General features: G+C 36.4%; 1 protein-coding gene across 1 annotated transcript in view; it reads left to right on the top strand.

Moving 5' to 3' along the window:
- LOC106159379 (adenylate cyclase type 1) overlaps nt 1-15,073 on the top strand; it is a 59,221-nt gene that overhangs the window by 25,255 nt on the left and 18,893 nt on the right. The window contains exons 2-7 of the mRNA XM_087014248.1: nt 3-152; nt 1,794-1,912; nt 2,417-2,528; nt 2,902-3,029; nt 8,991-9,149; nt 9,659-9,800. Of these exons, the coding sequence (XP_086870374.1) occupies nt 3-152; nt 1,794-1,912; nt 2,417-2,528; nt 2,902-3,029; nt 8,991-9,149; nt 9,659-9,800 (810 nt within the window). The remainder of the gene's footprint in view (nt 1-2; nt 153-1,793; nt 1,913-2,416; nt 2,529-2,901; nt 3,030-8,990; nt 9,150-9,658; nt 9,801-15,073) is intronic.

Here is a 15,073-nt window from a genome sequence, read left to right as displayed (position 1 = left end):
AGCTCCTGTGTAACGGCATTATATTTACGTGTGCAAATGTCACTGGAGCGTTCATACACAACCTCACGGAGCGTGGTCAGCGGAAAGCGTTCCTGGACACTCGGAACTGCGTGGCTGCCAGAATTAACATAGAGGACGAGAACGAGAAACTGGTCAGTAAATCTTTGTGTTTGTCTTTTATTTGTAGGAATTTCTGTTGTTCAAAGTGTATACTCTGTTTATGTCTTTTCTTTACTCTTTACCAGAAACCCTAGCTGTAACAAAATTGGCTGAAGGACCAAATTTTCAGGTAGAAGGGCTTTTGGTAGAAAGTATCTGATCGGTGTTAGATTTAAACATTTCTGAAACTGATTCGGGCATCCGAATGGGATTTATGGAGAAAACGAGAAAGCAATAAAAAAAGAGCAATGAATACAATACTCTCTCCACCAACGCATCTTTTCATATGAATTATTTACACGCCAATATTTTTGTGCCGTGTCTGAATTACTGATGCATTTATTCATAGCACCTTGTTGAATCAGCTGTGATTCACTCCAACCTGATATGGCTCTTCTCTCAATATCACAACAATTGAACCCGATACGCACAAAATGTACCTTCAGTGTTAACAGGCATTGGCCTGTTAAAGAGATAACACCTCTTGGAATGAGAGTCATATTTCGCAATAAATACATTGTTAACAACTCTTAGAAATATAATAAATTCCATTTTTTACCTACACAGCGGTTAGCGCAATTATTCTACAATGTATGCTTGTCATCAGACCACGTGGACCTTAATAGATGATTATACCTCCGTAATAATCTCTTAAAAGGTCATCACAATAAAGCATTGAAAAAACATGGACTGACTTTGACTATTGAAGTGGATTTTTGAGTAAACGAGCAGTTGTTATCTCTTTAACTGCCGTAAAATGCCAGCAGCTGGTTGTGGAGTTTATGGAGTAATGCGTACGTCATTAATTATATTTTACAACGTTGTAAAAGCTGGGAGTAAAGGTGTGTACGATGCAACGCAGGATGCTGAACTCTTCGCATGTTGAAGCCTACGCGTTTTTTTTCCCACATGCATAAAAATCACTAGCATTTGGAAAACCCGAAAGCGGAGTGGGTGGGCTTTTGGGGTTGGAAAGGGGGCCGTAGCGATAGTCCGAAGGTTCATTGGTCCGAATGTTCACTATAGAACCTTCGGACCAATGAACCCTTGATTAAAAAATCGATGAAAACGTTACCACTTTTCGGACCAATGAACCTTCGGACCAATGAACCCCTGATTAAAAAATCGATGAAAACGTTACCACTTTTCGGACCAATGAACCTTCGGACCAATGAACCTTCGGACTATCGAGACGCCCCCTTGAAAAGAACCGCCCTTTTGACAAGAGAAGGTTCGTTCTGAATCTTGTTTCGAAGTCATTTCTCAACATGGGTCAGTTAGGGCTAACAATATCAACTTTGCGTGTTATTGACATTGCATCCATTGTAGACCCACGCTGTATTAGATGAAGGTCTGCTCTGGCAACTGTACTTGTATCTCCTCAACATTGTAGAACATCTTGTCCTTCACTATTTGCGATGTTCCAACACACTATATAATTCCTCTCCCCCAATAAAGTTATAGAGCACAATCTTTTATCCACATGGGAAGGTGAACGAAAATACACTACCAGAGGGACACAAGGTTATGTTATTTATACTTAAACGCATCTGAAAATTGTGTACTTTTGCTTGCTTCAGGTAAACGCCATCACGTACGCCACTTATATGTGTGTATATTTATTTTTATCCCAGGAGCGGTTACTGTTAAGTGTCCTGCCGGAGCACGTGGCCACCGAGATGAAGCATGATATGAGCCAGCCTCACGAAGGTCTCTTCCATAAGATATATATACAGCGGTATGACAACGTAAGGTAAGGTTTGGCCATATTGACGGGGGTGGGGGGGGGGGGGGGGAGTGGGATGGTTTTGGGGGTAATAAAAAGGTGGAATTTTGTGAAAAATGCGTTTAACTATAGAGAAAGCTGGTTAATTTACACATTAACCAGTGAGCATTACAGTGTAGAAATTTTGCCTGCTATTAGCGCGTTGAAGAATATAACTTTTAAGACTTTTACTGTACTCTACCCACACTACAATATCACTTCCTAAGACGAGCTATTCCCCAGAATTTATAATTCACGACAAATTTCGTTCACTTAGAAGAATTCATTTGAGGTCGAATGAATAAACTCTGCATATTGCTTACTTTACTTTTAATATGGGGCCAACTTGAAAATACGTTTTTGAAAAACGCGCCCTCGCTTTCTTTAATATTGGGGCATGCGCACTTTGACTCTTTACTACTTCCTGTACATTTGCGTCGCATCTGTAAAGTCAGATAAGTAGCAGTGCCCATTTTCACGTCTTTATTTCAGCATTCTGTTTGCAGACATTGTAGGATTCACGATATTATCGTCACAATGCACAGCACAGGAACTCGTACGAATTCTCAACGAACTTTTTTCACGATTCGACAAACTTGCAAACGTAAGTACAATGTAGATCTAAGTTTAAGTCCACTTGTAATTAATTTTAATTATTTGAATTTAATTGAAATCACAATAATGATATTACTAACGATGTTTATTATGCATTCCATTAAAGCCTCAATGTGCATCACAATAGACACTATGATTATATCCAAATAAATAATAAAATCCATTGTAAAGATTATTACATTTAATAAACATGAATTTTTGGGGGTATAACTACAATTTGAATAGATTCGGTCTTATGTAAGACAAATGAATATAGTTTCAAAAAGTATTAAAAAACCAAAATTAAAAAAGAGTTCATCCCATACTTCAGTCAATGGGCTAACATCTTATACATATTTCTGTTAATATTTTTGCCACTGTAGGAGAACTGCTGTCTCCGTATCAAGATTCTAGGAGACTGTTACTACTGCGTCAGTGGTTTGCCAGAGGCCATAGAAGACCACGCCAAGTGCTGCGTCAACATGGGCCTCGATATGATAGATGCCATAGCGTGAGTTTTAGTGTTTTAAATTTCAATCTTGTCTGCTTATTTTATTCATGTTTATATTTATTTAAAATTACTTTTCATTTACTTGCTTGTTTTTGTTATTCTTTATTTATGTAAAAATATATTTTTGTTTCTCAATTTATTTATTTATTTATTAAAATTTGTTTGTTTATATACCGTGTATTTAGTTACAACTTGGAAGCTGTAACGCATTTCATTCACTTTTGGAGAAATCAGCATCATTTATAAAGACACTGTATAACAACAACCATTAGGTGTGTTCTTCTTCACCTTTTCAAATGAAGTAAAATCAAGTTAGCATTGAATAAGTCTGGTCATTGAACCCAGAGCCCCACTGAGAGGATTTCCCAGGTTTAAAATTCAATATGTCTGGACGTTGATTGATCTTCATTGAGGTAGACTCAGCAGGGAGCTAACAGGTGAAGTCTGTACATGCCATTTATTTATCATTTCGAGTATCTTTCTGGGGAATTCATATTTGGTCTCTGTTTTGTATTAGGGTATTTAACTAAAACAATTATGTAAATTAAATTATATTTTGAGACCAGGCCAAAAATGATAAGTTGAAAATCAGTTGGAGATTTATTTATTTATTTATTTTTTGTAAAGATCACATGACAAGGTTCATAATCTTTCCTAACCGATCTCAGATTTTGTAATGGTTATAAATGCCTTTGCTCCCATTTTGGCAAGGAAGCTAGGAGAGGTTGGAGATCCAAATTGCTCAGTAGTGCAGTGGGAATAGACAGGACCAAAAAGGTTTATAAATTGGCTCTTTATAGACCAGAAAGGTTTAACAATTGGTTCTTTTTAGATAAGCTGAAGCTTATCAATGTCTGAAATCAGCAGGCTGCACCCGTCTTGCCAAAATAGGTGTTGCCAAAGTAGGTACATGTTGTGTCTCAGATTCTTCTAACAACTGCCAAATAAAATGACATGTCATTTAAAATTATTTTCAAAAAGGTAGCAAAACACATAAAAAAACGTAATGACTTAAGAGATATAATATTTATTACATTTTTTTACTGAATGGAACTTGCTATTTACAAGGCCACCTATTTGGCAAGCAAAACATTAAGATTATTCTCATGCCACCTCTTCAGTTTTTACTTCCCCATTATGATTACTTCATTTATATTGCTTAGAAATGATTTGACATAAAACTTTGCCGATCAAACAAACTCAATATTTGTAGCTTTTAATTCTTGTTTATCACCAGACATATATGTATTTTGGCATGACATGTGCCTATTAAGCCGTGAAACACACATGAGGAGTGACTGACTGCTGGAACTTTAAGCTGAATTCGAAGAGATTGATTGCTATAAAAAGAATAATTTAAAAGCTAATTTTATCAAATAGGTGGTCACCTGGGATCACATATATTAATGAGAAACCAAGTTCTTATTATAGATTTCGCCCATTATGTTAAGAAATAAAAAAATAGGAAAAACAATTTGCCTGCACAAAAAAGGGGAGAAAAAGTCCGTGCACTTGAAGGGTATTAATCCAATTTCTGAGGGAGCAAAATAGTAAGATAGTAATTCAAGTTGTCTGCATTACCCTGGGCAGATAAGTCTTCCGATAAAAGGAAAACTGCCTTATCATGTCTGACATGGTTCCAGAATAGAAACTTTTTGTATCACAAATCAATCTAATTTACCCCATAGGGGGAAATCAGCAAAAGTGCAAGACAAGCCAAGAGAATTAAAAATTGTACTCTGTTTCTGTGAGAAAAGTTGGATTTGTTCCCAAGTGATGTAAGCTGCAAAGTTGATGTCTCTTAATCAAATATAATATCTATTAAGGTTATCATAGCCAGACAATTTATTCCCATGTTCTATAACTGGATGATCAATACTGGAACTGGTGGTAACTAGTTACAGGCAGTTTCAATTGGCAAATTTGCTACATGCCATTGTATTACTATATGCTGTTGTAGTACTTAGTATAATAATAGGAATTGGCAGTTCATCAACATTCCTGTTAAAACCTTTTTAATAAACAGCCATGGGGCACATGTATTGTACAGTTCATGGCTGCAGTACACTGTGTTACATTACCATCCTCTGTATCCATCCATCTTGTCAGAGCGAGAGCACTGCGAGTTCCTTGGTATTAAAATACCTGGAAAGTAGTGATGGTGTTTTGCTTTAAAGCAATTAGTACAGTGATTACTCATTGTCCTAAAATGCAGGTCAGGTTTGGACCTGTTGGTATTATTAATATTATTGTAATCATTTGTTTGTTTGTTCATTTGTTTCTTCCTTTTTTGTATAAAATTACTTACAGCTGCTGAGCATTTGATTCTTGTCCAAGATTTTCAATCCTTATTTTGCAATCATCATTTCTAGGAATAACGTCATGGAGATTTGGTTTTCAGATTTTCTTGGAATACAGGATATGAAAGTCCAATTTCATTGTTTACTTAATGTTAACCCAGTTGTCCAGATATACAGTGCGTTGACAAAATTTGAATCACTGTATCTCAAACAATACTAATTAAAAGGTTTTAGAGTACATAAACAGACTTGTAGCATTTATGAAGAATACAGTGTACTAGTAGATATCAACAGGTTGGTTTATAAATAGTGTGAGGAGAAAGTGGTAAAAGTTACTCTTCATGTTCTAGCTAACACTTAGCAGATGAAACATCAGAAACATTTTCAGTTTGCCAATACTGCAAGACAACAAAGAAAGTAAAAAACATTCCTTCGGTCTTGAGAAAAAAAAAAGGCAATTCATTTTAACTTATAAAAGAAGTGCAACAAAATCGAGTTAGATTCATTTGAAACTGTATCTTTAGTGTCTGCATTTACATGACGTCCCGAAAAGAAAGTCAATAAAAGGTGAGAAATCTAGAAATCCGAAGCTTAAGTGGTTGTTTGTATTTGCAAATTGAGTCCTTATTAAGCTGACAGTTTGCCCTTTTTCTTCTCCCTCAGGTGTATTGTGTTTAATTCTCCAGAGGTGTGATATTTATAGCCCTGTTTACACTTTGAAAAAAATATGCCTTGTTAGTGATCTTGGTTTGCTTTTGGTATCGTTCCAAAATTTCTCAAAGAATTCTTGGCACTGTCCTCCTCTCTGAACTAGATTTGTCAGATATATCTACTTATTTCAATTCTTTAATTTTCTTCTTTATGCTCTAAATGTTTTTTGTAGGGTTTTCTATATCCACTTTTTGTGAAAAATCTTAGTGCATCTAAGGTTGCATCTAATATACATGGGCCTTGCTGTGTTTACCAACATGTAGAGATTCGTACTAGTAGGGCCACTGTTCTAGTCTAAACTTGCCAATACATAGAGGTTTTCCCAGGACAAGCAAGTGCATTTTAATATCACCAGAATTTCATCAGCTTAGGCTAAGCCGATTGCACTTAGCAAGAGTCCCCTTCCCCCAGAGTTGGTCCAACCTAACTATAACCATATATGTTTATCTGAATGCTCCCTGAGACCAAAATTTATAGTTTCAAGGTTCTTTGAACCAAGTTAAGGTAAGCCATCCCTGGGTTAAGCCTTCCCATGAACTGAAACATGTTAACTCAGGCCCGTAGCCAGCAATTTCAAAAGGGGGGTTCTTTTTCTGAAAAAGTGGACCTTTTCCCATAAAAACTTCATGTACCTAGATCAAAATTTACCCAGAGTGGACCTTTTCCCAGCAAAAGGGGGTTCTTTCGAACCCCTCGAACCCCCCTGGCTACGGGCCTGTAACTGTTACATGTACAGGTACTATACTCCTAGCTAGTGAAAACTGTACTCTGTATATGTACAGGCCAGATGTTACTTAGAGCCTCATGATCTTGACTAATAAACCCATAATATAGACCAGGCTTTATGCATGAAAAAGTTCAGGATATAGCATCTGGAGTTACACATAGTAAACATAGAGTGTTTGGGAGAGATGCAGAAGTGGACAAAAAGAAAAAAATAAGAAAGTAAAAAAAAAAGGAAAAAAAAGGGAAAAAAAACATGAGATTATACCAGGTACTAATTACAAGGGCTTTCTTAGAAGGTGTGGGCCAAGTTTTCTGTCTACATGTAATTAAATTGTTTCATTGTTTTGTATATATAGTACCTTCATGTAACTTAAAGCTGAGCTGGCTTATGTTTTACAATTAATGAAGCATGCTTGATAAATGCCTTATTTAATTAGAGGTGAATGTATAAGCACCATGTTTACAACTCCTTGCACATGGATTTTCTGAGAAGAAAGTTTTCCAGGAAAATTTTTGAGTCTCGTTTAAGGACATTGACATTTAACTTCAATATAAAAGTTTTTTTGGTGCAAGAACTACACATGTATGATATGTGTACCTTATTATAATTTAATAAAAATTATATTTTAAATGCCAAATTCTTATCCAGAAGAAACTATTCACATTACATTATGAATACTTTTATGATTAATGATACAAACTTTAACTGATTAAAAGGCTTTTTGAAAGAAATTTATTGACACAGAGTTCAACAGGTTTGCGGGAACTGACAGTTACTGGAAACATCTCATTAGTTGAATTCAGGCTCAGTGGACCAAAGATTTATTGGTCCAAAAGTTAATTGTGAAAGACATTCTGCTTATTTTAATTGAAGTGATATTGGGTGCATACAAATTAAAGCCACCTGTGGTTTTAGGTGCAAACAAGCAATTACCAAGTTTTTCATAGGAGAGATACCTGTACCACTGCACACACCACCACCATGCACCCCCACCCCCCACCCCCCTCCACCCCCATCCCCACCCTTTCCCATATAATACCCTAAGAAAATGTAAATTTGGGAGTATAGGATCAGGCCTTATAAACAGATTAGGAGTTTACTAACACTACCTGCAGATTTTTTAGCACTAACACCTATATGAACCACATAACCCACAAATGAATGTTAGTGGATGAATGTTAGTGCTAGGTATCACTTTGTTAGTGCTAAATAATTGTACAGTATGTTGATTAATTCATGGGTTTTGTGGTTAATATGGTTGTTAGTGCAAAAGGATATGCGGGTAGTACTAGTGAATGCATAATCCATTTAAATGAGGCCTGAGGGTTTACTAGTACAGTACGTAGTACTCGATCACTGAATCTTCCCTTTGATGCCATTACAGTATTCAAGTACAACTGGCAGATGAGGTCACTTTTAAGCTGTTAAGGTAGCAGTGCAAGACCCTCACATCCTCCACAAATGTTTTAAATCAGCAACCTGATCTTAGTTTTAGCAGCAACCCAATCCTTATTTTATTAGCAACAGGATCTCCCTTGATTCAACATGCTGCAATGAGCAGTTAGAATAACCCAATCTCGTTTTTTTCTAAGCAACATAATGTATGTTTTATCAGCAACAGGGCTGCCCATTGATTCAGCATGCTTTGAATAGCAGCTAAAACAACAGCCTGGAGACTTGGGGCTGATAACCAGGCTTAAGCTTCCTCCTCCAAACAAGACCAGAGCGTGATGAATTGTTCTAGTCCTGCTGATATTAAGTGGAATGTAGGGTTTGGTCCGATAATGGGGCCTTTTGATCGAAATATGATTTAATATGATCTGCACTAGTAGTTATAGTGTATATCATATGTAATTATTGATTCTGTGAAAAAATGGACATTTTAAAATTATTTTGATAGAATTTTTCTGATTTTACTGTTTGGAATTAGATGCATGTCTGTTTATGAAATTAAACTTGTTGAAATAATTAATTTTTTTTTTTCAATTTATCTATAGGAAAAAGATTATTGACGAAGAAGAGTTCATGGAAAATATTGCTTACATCTCAAACACTTCTATAAAAATTAGAAGAAAAAAAAGCTCTGAATTATGGTTATAAATAAATACATACAGGTATAGACTACAAGAAATTATATTATTGTTATCCTTTTGCTCATATGAATAAAAGCAAAAGAATATAAAAAAGAATAACAAATTATGTGGAAATTAATTCACTTTTCAGAGCTGTGCGTGAGGCCACAAGTGTCAGTCTAAACATGCGCGTTGGTCTCCACACGGGGCGCGTGCTGTGCGGGGTGCTGGGCATGAAACGTTGGCAGTACGATGTGTGGAGCAATGATGTCACATTGGCTAATCACATGGAGTCAGGGGGCAAACCAGGGTGAGTATGATGTCACATTGGCTAATCACATGGAGTCAGGGGGCAAACCAGGGTGAGTATGATGTCATAGTTTTTTGCCTAACCAAATAAAATGGTGTAAATGTATGTTTTTACATGCCCTTTACAGTTTAATTTTGTAAAAAACATATATAAGATATTAACACATTGGAAATTAATGCACAACACACTGTCAGGGTACTGCAATATCACAGCAAACACAATTTCAGCTTACATGCTGGCACAGCTAATACATTATCTCACCTAACACACTGTCAAACACGACATCCCAATTGTACACTCTCATTCTCTCTCTCTCTCTCTCTCTGTTTAGTGTGTGTGTTTGTCCTGTTTTTTTTTTTTTTTTTTTTGTGCAGCTATGCATCTTGATTTTTCTCTTTCTTAATCATTTCTGATCAATTTCTTGGGTGTTAACTCCTATCCATTGGCTGAAGCTTATTGCGATTGTTAATCTTAGTTTTGTATTGTATTAAATACTTTCCTTATTTTAGCCGTGTTCATATTACAAAGGCCACGTTGGAGTGTCTTCAAGACCAGTTTGAGGTCGAGCCAGGCAATGGCATGGAGAGAGACAGCTATCTCAAAGAGCACAATATAGAAACTTTCTTCATAGTGGCCAAACATCCAAGAAGGGTAAGTCTAACGTGGATGTATCGATTAAATCATAAGATTCGTGAAAATGTATACAGAAAAAGATATATATGTATGGGAAAAAATAAAGGGTTACCTTTAATTATTTTTCAGTACTGTTCAATGAATTATTGTGTTTCACATTTAAATCACATATTTCTCCATGTACAGATACATATTTAGGAATATGTATATTGTCGTAATGGAGAAAAATGTTAAAAAATAGGTCTACCTGTGATTTTGTGGCAATTTATTGACAGGTTGAATAACATATATTTCAGTTTCATTAATACTTATATGAAAAGTACTACTATGAATAGTTCATTTGCAATGAGCAATTTTTTTTTTTGGAAAGTTTAATATATGCTACAGAATGTGTCTGACAGAATCACAAAGGGAGTTGTAAATTCAGATTCTACTGTTGGTCTAAAATTGGCCCATACCAGGTATTTGTTTGTCTTGACTTTGTGCTGTTTGTCTGTTATGTACAAACAGGATAAGTTAATCCAAGTTTTGAAAACAAGAACATCTTTATTCTATTATCAGGCAGAATCTCAGTTGATTTGGTGTTCTATAGATTGCAAGTTTCAGGGGCGGATCCAGGGATATTTTCTGACAGTCTTCCAAATTATCTTTTTTTATCCATCCTCCATTTTTTGACCATCTTCCGATAGAAAAATTAGATACCCGTCAATGTAAATTTGAAAATCTGACCGTCTTCCGGAAGACCCAGAAGATGGCCTCAATCCGCCCCTGAGTTTCATAGGACAAAATTTTAGTAGAAGCAGCTAGTAAACACTTAAATCATTCATATTAAACATTTTCAAAATTGAATGATTTCAAAAAAGATTCTGTTGGGTTTTTTCCCCTATATACCAGGTGGTCACCATAAATCATGTCCATTATCCAAAGTGGTCACATGTGGGTGGATAAAACCCATGGAGAAAAACTTGGCAGAGCTGATTTACACCTCCTAAAATTAGGATCTCCCCTTGAACGCTTCTGGATTGCCTGAATGTTTGAAAACATTTAACTGAGAAATTGAAAAAGAGCATTTGATTGTTTCATTTATTTATACTCTTAACAGAAGCTCATGTTGTTAAATTGGTTCACACAGTAAAAGCATTGCTTGAGGAAGAAGGGTTTTGGTGGGTGGTTTGGTGTCGTCCAATGATTGAACCAGTTAATTATAACCAGTGTAAACATACCTACTTATCCTGCCTAGTGGTCACTCTGTTGGTCAGGTCATAGGTCCAACTGGGTAGACAGGTCAGACAGGAAGAAACTATAAAATACAACATTTATGAAACAGTCAATCCTTGTCGAGGAACAGAGCAGTACTATGTTCTTGGACACTTCTAGACATTTGGTCCTAGTTTTGAAAAAATATTAATTAATGAGCTTTGTCCAGTGACAGGGGTGGTATATGCACACCCAGTGTGATAATAGAGAATGGTGCAAACACCCTGAGTTTCAGAGAACATTGGAAATTCACACCTCTACTGCCTCTGACATTGCTGCTGAGACTGCAGTGCCCTTTGAATCCCAGGGTGGATGCAAATTTACTTCTCATAAAAAAAACAAAATTAGAAAGAATGCATGTTGAGCTCAAAGAGGCAGTATTTTATACCTTTAAAGCCCTTCCCCACATCCTTTTAAGTGTAATTGATCTAAACACACCAGGGTCGTGTACTTATGATAATAATAATAACAATAATAACTAATTATAGATATTTTGTAAATGTGAAATTTGAATAAACAACAATTATTTTTAAAAAGAGTAAGATGGATAGGAATTATAATACAGGATATTAAGGCTACTGCTATGTTAACGAGACTGCTGATTAAAACAGACTGAACAGCAGACCCCATGGGAACACTGCAACCAGACAGCTTCTCTGGCTGGGGTGACCAGGGCAGAATAATGCAGTCAAAACTTAATGTATAACTTCTTAATGAAGTCAAGTTGCCCTTCCCTGCCCATGTTAATGGGATTTAGAATCTGTCTGGAGTGAGAATGAATCCAATAAGCTCTGTTTTAGAGGTCAGAGTAAATTTTCTCCATAATTGGGCTTCCAATAATTTCTTTCATTACAGGTATTGATTCTTGAACTATTACATCAAGTTGCTTGCAGTGACTAATTATCTCAGATGGACCATAACTAGGAATATGTATGCTTCATATAACAATGACCCAAACTACATTCAGATCAGTTTTCACGTATATTGTATTTTTTGAAGTATTACAGGTATTGATTCTTGAACTGTTACATCAAGTTGCTTGCAGTGACTAATTATCTCAGATGGACCATAACTAGGAATATGTATGCTTCATATAACAATAACTCAAACTTCATTTAGATCAGTTTCATGTATTTTATGAAGTATAACAGGTATTGATTCTTGAACTATATTATATCAAGTTGCTTGCAATGACTAATTACCTTGGATGGATCATGTAACAATAACCCAAGCTTCATCCGGATCAGTGCCATGTATTCTATTAAGTATTTTAGTACTACACTATACTTTCAACAGAAAGTAGACATGTTGATTGCAATACCCCAGTGCCTCATGGGGTCTTATAGATCCCATTCTCATACCTAGATCCATCTGGCAGATTCGACCCATCTCTGAAGGGATTATCAATAAATTGTATTCAATTTAAGTGGCTTAGATGTCTGGCACGCCTACTGAAGCTGCTAAACGATAGTGAACTACCCCCAAACTGCTTCAGTAGGCATGCCAGACATCACAGCCACTTAAGCTGCATATAATTTAGAGAGAAACTCCTCGGAGATGGATCGATTCTGCTAGATCGATCTAGGTATGGGAATGGGGTCATAGCAAAATTACTCACTTTATTGCCAATCAAGAATAGTTTCAGTGTAATAAGGCAAATTCAAGGTTTTGGTGTGGGTGGGGGTGGGGGAGTCATGCCCTTCTCTTAACTTCAGAAGCAATCACTTTGCCCTGCTCCGCCCCCCAGAAAAATAAAAAATAAAAACTGTAAAGAGAAAAATGAGATTAATCAAACATTTTCCTCTAGCCATATAAATTACAGCAAAAATGTGCTCATTTGCTATTTAATAATTGTTGTAAGATTCTTTCATTTTTATAACATAATAAATATGTATAATACTCCCCTTCTTTAGCAAAAAACGGGAACCTCAAATGAAGTTAGTCATGAATTGAACATGACCAGACATTTCTGGCAGGGGTTTTAACCAGGTTCATGAAATGAACACGACCAGCCATATTTCTGGCAGGGGTTTTAGCCAGGTTTATGAAATGAACACGCCCAGACATATTTCTGGCTGGGGTTTTAACAAGTTCATGAAGTGAACATGACCAGACATATTTCTGGCAGGGGTTTTAATCAGGTTCATGAAGTGAACACGACCAGACATATTTCTGGCAGGGGTTTTAACCAGCCTCCAATTATTTCAGGCAGTAGTATTGATGTATTTCATCAAATTACAGGGCATGATCGCATTATCATGGAGATTTAATCCAGGAGAAATGTGGCTGATTGCCCTGGTCCAAGAGATACAGTATTTCTGCAAGCAGGCATGAATGATTTTATTTCTTAGCAATGGTGTATCATGTTATCATGGTAGGCAGTGGTGGATTTATGGAGGACCCCCCAGGACCCCCCCCTCCCTGACCCCTCCTTTGAATTCTGAAAGAAATCACACCAATGGTCCCCTCTTGAAATTAGAATTTTGACTAGCTAAATTATAGTTATAAACAGTACCAAATTGCACTTTGTCCCCTAAAAAATACCAAAAAAATTCAGTGAGTCCCAAACTCCACGCCAAAGGGGGGGGGGCTTTGCATCAGCAGCCTGTCATTCCTTAACCCCCCCCCCCAAACAACCCTGGATTTACTCCTGCTAGGGTTCTGAACATGGAATGGGGAGTGGCTAGATTTCTTAATGTATAACAGCAAAACATTTTATGCCTGATGTGATGAATGATAAATTGTTCGTAAAATTGTAAAAATTTTAAGCCAGAACAGGTTCCCTTTCTCCATTGCTAATAATTACTAAGGTTGGTTTGGACAGCTTTTAGTTCCAACATAAGAAAAAGACATAAAAAATTGTCAAACCTCTTTTAAAAAAAAAAAATGCAAGACTTGAATGAAAATTCTAGAAATCATGTCTTCTTTCTGGACATCATAGAAGTATTCAGAGAGCTCCCAGATTTTGATTTCAAACTTGAGTAGCTATATATCCATCATTCTAGGAAATGCTGTGGGCAGGCATATATACTACAAACTAAATGTAGAATACAATGTCTGATTAGTAAGCAGCAATAGATCAGGAATGATTCAACACTAAAATGCAATACCAGACTAGTTGGATATTTTTGTGTGCTTTATATCTGAGGTAATCTTTTATATGGGATTTCAGTGTGAAAAATGTAAGGTGCAAAAAAAAAAAAAAAAAAAAAATGAGGGTGCCAGTATACTGCAGGGCTTTAAATTAATATAATAGGTTTACACAGGAGTGAAATTTAGACCATAATCAGTCCAACTTTACTTGTCTGAGCACACCTGAATATTTCCTACATTCAGATAGGAAAAAAAATGTGTAGGTTCAGCACTTCAGACAATCCTTCAATTGGTATCACTTTAGGCAGCACTAACAAGTGTTTTACAATGAAAAGGTTCTCACCAAAGATTAGTTCTGAATGAGGCAGTGCTGCATAGAGTGCCATTTTGTGTGATCGATAGCCTGACTCATTTCTGGAAGACAGACCAAAAATAAAAAAACAAAACCATCCATGTGATTTAACATTCAAGGCAATATGCATATTGTAGAAGAGCTGGCAATAAATGCTGTGAAAGCCTATAAAAGGATAGCAACTTTGTAATTCACAGGAAAATTGCTCAGAGGGGAGAAGAATTGCAAAAACTGCGTATTTGATTAAGTCTTTTTATGAATGCTGTTCATTTAAGAGTGCTAATGTATCCCCACTGTCACATCCACTGAGGCCAGATGGGTGAAGTGTGGTATATACACCATAGTATGTACTTGTTCAGTGGCAGAATTAAGGGGGGGACATGTCAGGGTGGTCCTGACTCCCCCCCCCCCCCCCCCCCTTCGGTTTCTGGAAAAAAATCACACCAGTATTCCCCTCTCTATGATATTAGAATTTTGAAGATCTGAATCATAGCTCTAAACTGCACCAAATGGCACTGTTTGCCCTCCAAAACACCAAACCCCACACGAAGGGGGCAAGGGTCAGCTTCACATCCGATGTCTGTCATTC

This window comes from Lingula anatina, chromosome 5 (genome assembly GCF_051362555.1).
Source record: "Lingula anatina isolate TDL-2025a chromosome 5, LinAna3.0, whole genome shotgun sequence".
Taxonomy (NCBI): domain Eukaryota; kingdom Metazoa; phylum Brachiopoda; class Lingulata; order Lingulida; family Lingulidae; genus Lingula; species Lingula anatina.
The sequence above is the reverse complement of the archived record's forward strand: the minus strand, read 5'-3'. Positions and strand labels throughout refer to the sequence as shown.